Source organism: Silene latifolia, chromosome 6, assembly GCF_048544455.1.
Source record: "Silene latifolia isolate original U9 population chromosome 6, ASM4854445v1, whole genome shotgun sequence".
Classification (NCBI taxonomy): Eukaryota; Viridiplantae; Streptophyta; class Magnoliopsida; order Caryophyllales; family Caryophyllaceae; genus Silene; species Silene latifolia.
The window spans coordinates 21,803,317-21,814,369 of NC_133531.1; the positions used below are offsets into that span (position 1 = coordinate 21,803,317).

Consider the following 11,053-nt stretch of genomic DNA (forward strand, 5'->3'; position numbering starts at 1 on the left):
TTTTTTAATTCACAAATTCTCATTATAGACGGACACTATCCGTCTATACGTATAGACGGATACTACTTCCCCTCACAAAATACCCATTTGCCATAAAGTGGAAAGCACATGGGGGTGCCCCACCTTGTCCCCCCTACCCATTTTATTAGAGGTCTTTACCCGTCTGTTCGCCCCACCCGTCTATACCAAGACCTATTGTTTTTAAGAAAAATTCTTGTGTACTCCGGGAGTACCGTACTCCTTACACCTAGGTTATTATTATATTCTATTTGGTGGATTAGTTGTAAGTGTAAGGAGTACGGTACTCCCGGAGGACGTAAGAATTTTTCTGTTTTTAATTACATTGAAATCCCTTGGTTTCTGGATTTAATATATAGTATTGATGATTGATTGATACGGAGTATTTCTTCTATTAAACTTATTATTTTGTGAAAGATTTTTGAATAGTAATGACGAATATTTTAGTTTTTTTATTAATTAAACTGATTGTGTATTTTCGGAGCTTTATAATAAAATTTTAAGTTTTATTATAAGTCTAGGAGCGAAAATCATACACATGTATTTCAATGACTAATCAAATGCCATGTACAATATAAAAGAGTATTGGGTCAAAAGACTAATCAAATGTCATTTTCCCTTGTACGGTGAACGATCTATGAGTCGCTGGAAGCGGAAGTGACAACGCGGGATTGCTAAGTGTATGTTTCTAAATAAGCTTATGCAATGATTTTAAGTTATGGAACAGGTAACTGTAAGTTCTGTAATTGAATGAAAATGAAAAGTTGTCTCTCTACCAAACTAATGCAACTACAATGAGATTAACCTAATATGCATTCAAGCATAGAATTACTCAAATTTCCACACTGTTTTATCATGCACAATTTAATTAGAGTATTAAATTTTTACTCTCCCGTGATTCCAATCACGGGAAACAAAACTAGTTAAAACATTCAAAAAATAAAACTTAACCACTAAATTAACATTAACATTGAAAATAAACAATTTAGCTTATATTAGGTGATATGACGACCACCTCGAATTTGAACAAGACTTTCTGTAAAAAGGCACCCTCCAACAAAAGCCGGAATCCTTTTAACTGATTTTATCCTACCGTATGGTTGTCCGATGTCGAACCAAAATAGCCCGTCCCGGTCAACATTCGCTAACAAAACCTCGTATTTTGATTCTCTAGGAAAGCAAAAAAAAGGTTGGGTGAATTGAAAAGAATGAGAGCTAAGTAATGGAGTAACATGAAACAACTTAATCCAAGATTCCTTTGCTTCATAGTCTTTCAACATCCAAAGAATTCCCGATGAAGTAGTAGTTGTGGATAAACACAAGCAGCCATTAATAACACCCAAGCTTCGCTTACAAGCAGCCATTAACTGCATCAAAGGAACGTCTCTAACCCATTTGTCGGACCGAGTATCAAAACAACCAATTCGACAGTGGTCAGAATCCGAAAACAACCAATGTAGTAGATGGTTTTTTATGAGAGCACCGTTTTGTGTCACCATTAATGAATCTATTGGGTCTTTTACACGCTCCGCGAGTTTCCATGTACTCTGGTTTAAACTATAGACCATCACCTCCCTGTACACAACGTGTTTAGGTAATATTTGATTAAAACTTTTCACGTCCGTTACCCTGACAAGTTTATAATCATCGTTTAAATCATCAAACCCGAATCCAAAACTAATTGATACCATATTGTCCGAAAAAGAAACAACATGTGTGCTCGTGTAAGGAATCTCTCGAAATACTCTCGTAGAAAGGTTGATGATGATATACTTAGACTTAGAAATACTCCCTATGCCTGTTCCGAGTACTATGCAAATCAAGCCGTCGACTGAGCCCACAATTGAAACGTTGTCTGGTTTGGACTCGTCTAGGGTACGCGGTAAGGGAATTGTGGTGACGGGTTCATGAGGCGAGTCTACGTCGATTGAGTAGAGATTTCGTCCGTATTTACCAACGAGGATAAGGCCGAGGTGATTTGTGTCCGAGGATCGGGATTCTTGAAGGTGAAGTTGGATGAATTCAGGGGATGATATTAAGGCGTTGTAGGATTTGGAAACACACTTGAAGCGTAGTAACGATTTGGCGGGTAATTTGGCAAAGATCTCATGTGTTATAATGTCTGTTGGTAGACAAGACATTGTTGTTTTGGTAGCAAGATTAGCCGAATCCGCCATGAGAACTTAAAACATTAGTAGGAGTTCTCAGGAGGAGTTTGTGTTTCGAAAGATAAATACAAATAGATTTACGAGTTTCACTAATAATAATAATAGGTTAAGGATTAGAATTTTAGGGTATATACGAGAGTTTATATATTATTCTCATCTTTCTTCTATAATAAAAAAATTACTTCCTCCTATTCTACATAAACGTCTCTCTTTCCTTTTTCATCTATTCACAATACCTTCCTTATTTCCTTATTTCGAAAAGTTTTATACTTATTTTAATCATCTTAGCCCACAACAATACTTATTTTAATCACCTCACCCACAATAATACCCCATAATACCTTTTCTCTCCAATTACCAAACTCCACTACAATAATTTACCTTATTTTAATCTCCTCCTTAATTCTAGTGTCCCCCATGAATAGATAGGTTTATCTAGAATAGGAGGGATTATAATAGAGGAACCACTTGACATGTGTCCTTCTCACGTTAATTGTTTTCCCGCCCAACTTCACATGATTAACCAAAACTGGAAATAAAACTAAAAAAAAGAAACAAAATAATAATACGATGAAACCAAAGAAAATAATCGAGAAATATAGCAAATCACCTCTCGTGAGTTTGATACTATGTGCAATTAAATCCCTTAACTTATAAATGTAGTAAATAGGCCCTATAAATTTCTGTTAATATGCAATTCAGCACATATCTTATTTTTAATAATGAAATTAGTGAAATTTACTAAATTAAATACATTTACTATTATTAAAGGTCAAAATTATTGATCAAATATTAATCCTAAAATTCCTAATTATTAGAAATCATGTTCAATTTTTTTTTTTATTTTGTGAAAAAATATTCATAATATGAGAATTTTTATTTTTTAGTCAAGTTACAATGAAAAGATACATGCCCAATTTTTTTTATCTTAAATTTGGTTCATAATTTTTTGTTGAATATGTAAATATTTTATTTAATTTTTAGTAGATGTATTTAAAATAATTTTTATAATAGAAATATTTTAGTAAAAAAAATAGTAGAAAATTTGATTTGAGCTTAATTGCACATTTTTGGAAATTTATGGGGTAATTTGCTACAAGTAAAACTTGAGTAGTTGAATTGCACATAGTACATCATAAGTTATGCAGGTAATTTGCTACATCTCCGGAAAATAATCTAAATCTAAAGTCCTTCACTCCTTCCCCTTTCTCCCCAAAAAGGCTACGGTTACACTAGTGTATAGAATCTACTATACACTGCGAGTAATATTATGACACATGGCAATTGTGGAGATATGAAATAGAATCTTTTTCAATTTTTATTTATTATATTTTGGAATTAAAATTTAGAAAATCTAAATTTGACTAAAGAACTAGAGCGTCTTAGGTCGACACCCACGGACGTCTCTGACCTTGAGAATGTCAACACTACCTTGGTAATGCAAGTTTCCTCACTAACCAAGGAACGTGATGATCTTTTGAAGGACAAAGATGATCTTGAAAATGAGATCTATGACCTTGTAGTTGAAGTTGTAGACTTAAGAGAAACAGTGTCTAAGACTGTTGCTTCTGACCATGATCTAGACGAGTCGAAAGAAAGGATTAAATGTTTGGAAAATGAAAACAAGTGTCTAAAAGGTGAGGTTGTTTGTCTCAAGAATGAAATAGAAGTCCTCCATGATAGGCTTACTTTCCTTCAAAAAGGTATGCCCGAATGTAGCACTTCTAGGTCTTCTCCTCATCATAGATCCGATGAAATCGTTGATCTAAACAAAAGACTTGACGAGATGACATCTAAATATGAAGAGTCCAAAGAAAGAATCATGTATCTCGTGTCTAAACTCAACAACCACACCCATGACTTCATTGTTGAGAAAAGATTGTCCATAGAAAGTGTTAACAATGATGAACTCAAGAGAGAAAAAGAAAAGAATTTGCATCTCCTCTCACGTGTCAATGACTTGACCAATGAACTTGTTAATGCTAAGAACATCACTGAAAAATGGGAAGGAAGTCAAACCGTGTTAAACTTCCTCACGAATCAAACCGAGAAATGTGATAAAGTTGTTGGTTTGGGCTTCAAATGGAACAGTCAGACTGACTGTTGCATCCAGAAGCCTAAAAACGATTTTAGAGGAAGGAAGTATGTAGGTCTTCCCGAATACATCATTTGCAATTATTGTGGTGACAATGGTTATGTTTTTAATGGATGTACAAAACGGTTTGATGACATTGACAAGAATACCAAAACTTTAAAGCAAATGAGCATTAAGAAAGACACCACAAGTTATGTTGATCACAAAAAGGGACCCAAATTCATTTGGGTTCCTAAACTCAAAAACTAATCTTGTGTAGGGCTTGGTGAGAGGCGGCCGCTATTGGTACTTGGATAGTGGATGCTCTCGTCACATGACGGGTGATAGAAGCCAATTCCTCTCACTTAAAGCATATGATGGTGGCACGGTAAGGTTTGGTGACAACAAGAAAGGTGAAGTAATTGGCATTGGAAAAGTTGGTAAGTCATCATTACTTTGTGTCGACAACGTGCGGCTTGTCAAAGGTTTGAAGCATAATCTCCTTAGTATCTCTCAACTTTGTGATAAGGGTAATTTTGTAGAATTTAGTGCTAATGTGTGTCGAATATTTGATGCCACTACTAATGAACTAATACTCGAAGGAAGACGTGTCAAAGATGTATACTTAACTAATTTGAACACTCTATCCGGTCACACCATGTCTTGCATGAGTGTAATGAACAATGATCCTTGGTTATGGCATAAAAGGTTTGGTCATGTTAGTACAAAAACTCTTAATACCCTTAAAAGACTTGACTTAGTTGAAGGCATTCCCAATATAAAGTTTGATTTTGATAAAGTATGTGATGAATGTGCTAGAGGTAAACATGTTAAAAGTTCCTTTAAATCCAAAAGAATTATGAGTACATCTCAACCTTTGCAACTTTTACATATCGACTTGTGTGGACCAATGAGAACTAGAAGTAGAGGTGGTAGTCGTTATGTGTGTGTCATTGTTGATGATTACTCTAGGTTCGTTGGGCACTCTTCCTAAGCTCTAAGGATGAGACATTTGATGAGTTTCTAATTTGGTTAAGAAAGATTCAAAATAAACTTGGTTTAAAACTTGTTTCAATGAGAACCGATCACGGAACCGAATTCGAAAACTCATCATTTGGTGCTTATTGTGATGACAATGGTGTAGACCATAACTTCTCGGCTCCTAGAACACCACAACAAAATGGTGTGGTTGAAAGGATGAATAGAACCCTTGAAGGAATGGCTAGAACAATGTTATTATCTAGTAAGTTGCCTAAGAACTTTTGGGCCGAAGCGTTAAATACCGCTTGCTACATTCATAATCGTGTCATGATAAGGAGTATATTAAATAAAACTCCCTATGAATCGTTACGTGGAAGAAAACCCAACATTTCATATTTTAGATGTTTTGGAAGCAAATGTTTTGTTCATAACCATGGTAAAAACCTCTTTCAATACTACCATACCCGTCAAACCAACAAAAATTACCTCACCACCTGTCACATCAAACCCACCGACATCAACAACTCAAACAATGCCTTCACCCAAAATCTCCTACGCCTTTCCTCCACAGACCTCAAACCCGATTCCTTCATCTAACCCAGATCCACCAAACCTACAACAATCACCGACCCCCACTGTTTCATCATCACCAGACGACATCCCTATCTCAACCATGGTAGGACGTCGCACTCGAGGAGGTCGGAAGAAAAGCTCTGCTGTTCCAAGCTCTTCCTCTGAACCGGTCTTGGTAAATGTTGAAGATGTTGAAGAAACCGAGTTCGATTTAAATGAGAATCCAACCAAGTCCGCCGAATCAGATCCGATTCCGGCGAAGAAAAACAACAAAAGAAAAGACAAAGCTTCCTCATCCCAATTACCCCCAATTTCTGAACATGTCGAGCAGAGTAGCATTGAAAACCCTATTGTTGATCCTCCAACTGAAACTCCCAGTGAACCTCCCCAGAAAAAATCGAAACCCCTAAAGAAGAAACTTGTGTACCTTTCTCCCTCAGATCCGGTTTCCCTAACCTCTAAATGGGATTTGGCTATTGTTTGGGATCACCTCGAAAGCATCGATCTCCCTACCTCCATCTACAAAAATTGTGAGAGGCTAATGCATCCCAAGGCAATCCATTCACCTCGGGTTTACAACCAAACCTGGTTTGAGCCTCCTGCTTTTCATACTGTCTGTGACATGATATTGGCTCAAGGTTGGGAAAAATTATTGGAAATGCGTGAACCGGTCTTTGTGAGTGAAGTGATTCAGTTCTTTGCAACCGTTCGAGTTGATAAATCGGGTGAATTTCTTACGGCTAAGGTGAATGGTAAGCCTCTTAAACTTTCTCAATCTGATTTTGCTACCGCCCTTGATATTCCAGTCGGAGGTTATGACAAACTCCCCTCCAAAACATGGGCTGCTTTACCTTATGCCTCACCCCTTAATGTCGCCCAAGTAGTGTGTCCCAAAACTGTCTCTCCTGGTCCAGTGAGCAACACCCAAATACCCCCTCCTCTTCGAATCATCTTTAATATGCTTTGTCGGTCAATTTATCCCTCGGGTGATCGGGGAAAACTCACCATAGCCCAACAATACCTTATTTATCACATTGCAACTCATAAGAAGGTGAACTTAGTTGGGTTAATGTTCAAGCGTTTTCATCTTATTTCGACCAAACTTCGTAGACCCTCTTCTAGCGTGCTACACTTACCCTATGGAATATGGTTGTCGGTTGTGCTCAAGGCACATGGGGTACTAGTGAGTACTAGCTTGGGGTCATTGGACATGTGTGACATTATGAGTGATGGTCAAATGGGGAAAATGCTCATAAAAGTTGAAAATGATGAATTAATCTCGGTTAAAATTAAGAAGGACCCGGAGGTTGGGTCGTCTAGTCAAGTGAATTCGGGTAGTATGCGGGAAGTTCTTCTAGCCGTGGCTGAGTTGAGTGCTTGGCTTAAGGAAGATGCTCATCAAAAGGATTTGGCAATCTCGGCCCTTGCTTCTACAGTGGACCTCATCCGTGGTGAGGTGGATATCATTTCCACCCTCGTGTCAACAAAGGAAATTGGTGATGATGCTCATGTGGATGATGATCCTTTGGGTAGTGGCTCGGATGGTGAACAAGCTTCCTCCCCTTAGCCTATCCCTTCCCTCTCGGCCTCCTTGACTTTTACCCGTGCCTTTTCATTTTGCCCCACCTTGTTTGTGCCCTTCTAAGACATTATTTTCTCTACTTGTTATGTTAATGCTTGGTGGTGTATTCTAAACTCTATTTAGCCATGGTGAACTTTGATTAACTTATGTTTAATCCTTGTTTATGTTGACTTTGTTACCTTGTCACGATTACATGTGTCTTTTTGTGTTTTCTTGTGAATTATCTGCACTCTAATGCTTTTGACATCCCTATCCGTTTGATGATGTCATGAGGGGGAAAAGGTAAACTCATGCTCTTAATCTCTTTGCATATTGATTAACTAATGCCTTGTCTAACCTTCTTAGTTTTGAATCTTATTTTGGGGCAATGTAAAATTGTCATGGTAGTTTGATTCTAGCTTTTGCCTTAGGTAAGGTAATATTGTCCCTTCTCTCATTTGATCTTGCTTGCTTAAAATCTTGAATCAAGGTGTTTACATTGCTTATACATTCGTTTGGGGCTTGTCATCATCAAAGGGGGAATTTGTTGGGTATCTTATGGTTGATGATGACATGCCCATTTGATTTGTGTTATCTTAGTTTACCTTTTCAGGATTATTGATGTAATCAAGCATGGATTAAGAAATGTTAAAGTTGTTAATCATCCCTTTGTATTGAGTCTTAGTGTCATCTAATGTACAAGTGAGAAAGTAGAGTATCTTAGAGTAATAGAAACAGTCCAGACGACTGTTGCTTTCATTAGTAAACAGCTGCTTGGATTGTTGCCACAATTCGTAAAACTTGAAGTCTCTTTTTATCTTTCAAAAAGCTTTCACGTGACTTTTATTTTTTCAAAGATAAAACTTCAGATTTAATTAGGAGATGGTCTTCAATAAATAGTGGTTTGAATTATTATTATTTTCAAAATGTTTCCTCTTTATGCAAATTCAACCCTTTGGTCTTTTGGAAAACAAAAATTGCTTTTTGCCATTTTAGTGTTAACTTGTCATCATGTGACTTGTCTTTTCTCTCTTTGTTTTCTGAATTTGCATGAGCTTTTAAGGATATCTTACAAACACTCTTTCTCTATTCTTGCCTTTGCAAAAGAGCCCTCTTTGGTGCAAGTTTTGGGTGGTTGCAAATGCCCTTCACATGTGTGGTCTTTGACCCTTCAAAACCCTAGCAACCCCTTCACTCACCTCCTCTATATAAACCGTGCCTCTCCTTCATAAAATCTCAAGACTTCTTTCTGAATTTAATTTCAAGTTTGCAAAATTGTTTTTCAAAGCTTTAAACCGTGTCATATTTGCAAAACCTTTAAAGAGTCTTCAAGTTGTTATAGTCGTGGCTACCGTTACTTTATTATACTAAACTCTCTTGCTTAAGAATTGTTGATCTTGTAAAAGTTGTCCATCTCTATTCTTTGTTAAGAATGTGTTAGTGGAAACTTGATCCTATAACATTCTAAGTGTGTTAGTAGAGTTTAGGACGGAGTAGTCTTTAACTCTTGGCAACCGGAGTAGGTTGCGAGTTAGCTTGTCATAAGAACGGAGTAGTTCTTGTACTAGCTTTACAACCAGAGTAGGTTGGTGTCTTTTATTGTAAGGGTCTTTTAGTTGTCGGAGTAGATCACTAAAAGAAAACAATAAAAAGGTAGATTGGACGTAGGCACTTGAGTTTCTTGCCGAACCAATTCAAAAACTCGTGTTTCATTGTCTCTCTTTATTTCCGCTGCAATTTACTTTGTTTGTTTGTCGTGCTTTGCTTAAACCTTTGAAGTAACAGTTCATCATATCTTTGTCACATTTGGTGCAGTAGTATTCCACAAACTGAGACAAATAGCTACAGTCAGAACGATTGTTACTTTCATACTTCAGCAAACATTCATCGTGATACTTGTTTAGTCTTTCAATATTATTCAAAGTATCTCCTCATTTCTTTTGTCCTCGTAACTCACTTTAATTCAATAAAGTTGAAGTTATAAAATTTTAAAATAGTACCTAATTCACCCCCTCCCCCTCTTAGGTACTTGAATCCATAAACTCAACAAAAATCAACAAAGGCCCCCACAAAACAATTTCCAACAAAATCAACCTCCACCACAAAATGCCCAACAAAATAACCAAGAGGGAGGTAAGCTTGAGGGCTTGATAATCCGTATGCAAAAGGAGTTGTTAGCTCAAATCCAAAAGAATGAGCAAGCTCAAAATGCCGCAATCAAAATGTTGGAGCAACAAATGGCTCAATTGGCCTCATCTAGCTCTTCAAGGAAATCGGGTCAACTACCTCCTCAAGGTGAGCAACCACATGCTACCCTTAATGCTATCTCCTTAAGAAGTGGTAAAAAATATGATGGGCCATCCATGCCCAAAGATGATGAGGAGATACTTGTTGAGTTGGAGGTCTCTCCAAATGATAAAGAAATTGAAGAAATTCCCAAGAAAGTGGATGACCCACTTGTTGTTGTTGAGAAAGCCAAGGAAGTGGAGGATGCTCCTCTAAAGAAAGATGTTGAAGCAAAGATTCCGGAAAAAGTTAAAGTGCCATTTCCTCATAGGTTGGCAAAGTATCAAAAGAATTCTCAATTCAGTAAATTCATAGAAGTTGTGAAGAATCTATAGGTAACCGTTCCTTTTACCGAATTAATCACTCAAATTCCATCTTACACTAAGTTCATGAAAGATATTTTAACTAAGAAGAGGACTTTTGATGAGGTTGAAACAATAGCTGTCACCGCCGAGGTGAGTGCTCTTTTGCAAAACAAGTCCCCTCCTAAGTTAAAAGATACCGATAGCTTTTCTATTCCATGCACAATTGGCACCTACCAAATTGATAAAGCTTTATGCGATTTAGGTGCTAATGTGAGTGTAATACCTTACTCTATTTATGCTAAGCTTAATATGGGAGTCTTAAAATGTACTAGTGTCACATTGCAAATGGCGGACCGTTCTATAAAACGCCCTTTGGGAGTTTTGGAGGATGTTCCCGTTAAATTTGGTAAGTTTTTCATTCCGGTTGATTTTATTGTTCTGGACATGGCCGAAGATGCCCAAATCCCAATCATTTTGGGAAGACCGTTTTTACACACCGTGGGCGCGTTGATTGATGTCAAGAACGGTAAAATCACATTGGAAGTGGGTGACGATAAGGTCACATATAATTTGAATAGTGCCATGAGGAGTCCTATGATAGAAGAGTCTTGTTATTCTATTGACATTTTGGATGTTGTTGACATTGTTATAGAAGACTTTACACCTCGATCTTTGTCTAAAGATCTCTTAGAGGCACTCTTGCTTTTAGAATCGTTTGCAGGTGATGATGAGATTGGAAATGAGGAGATTGATGCTTTGGAGCAATAATTGGATGGAGAGGAGCTATCATTGGAGGAGAGCTCGCACTTTATAGGCTTGGTTGCTACACCTCAAGATGTTGAGGTACAAAAACTCGAGCTTAAGCCCCTTCCTTCCAATTTGAGGTATGCTTTTCTAGATGATAAGGGGATGTGTCAGGTAATCGTTAGTGCTAAATTAGATGAGAGTCAATTGGCTAAATTGCTTCATGTCTTAAGGTCTCACAAGAAAGGCATTGGTTATAAACTTGACGATTTAAAAGGCATAAGTCCCGAATTTTGCATGCACCGAATCAATCTTGAGGAAGATCATAGACCATGTGTCCAAG

General features: G+C 37.2%; 1 protein-coding gene across 1 annotated transcript; it reads right to left on the reverse strand.

The window, feature by feature from the left end:
- Positions 1–1,013: 1,013 nt before the first annotated feature.
- Positions 1,014–1,709, reverse strand: LOC141587741 (F-box protein CPR1-like). The gene has a single exon (XM_074409210.1). It carries the CDS (start codon positions 1,707–1,709, stop codon positions 1,014–1,016), a length of 696 nt encoding a protein of 231 aa, XP_074265311.1.
- Positions 1,710–11,053: the final 9,344 nt, after the last annotated feature.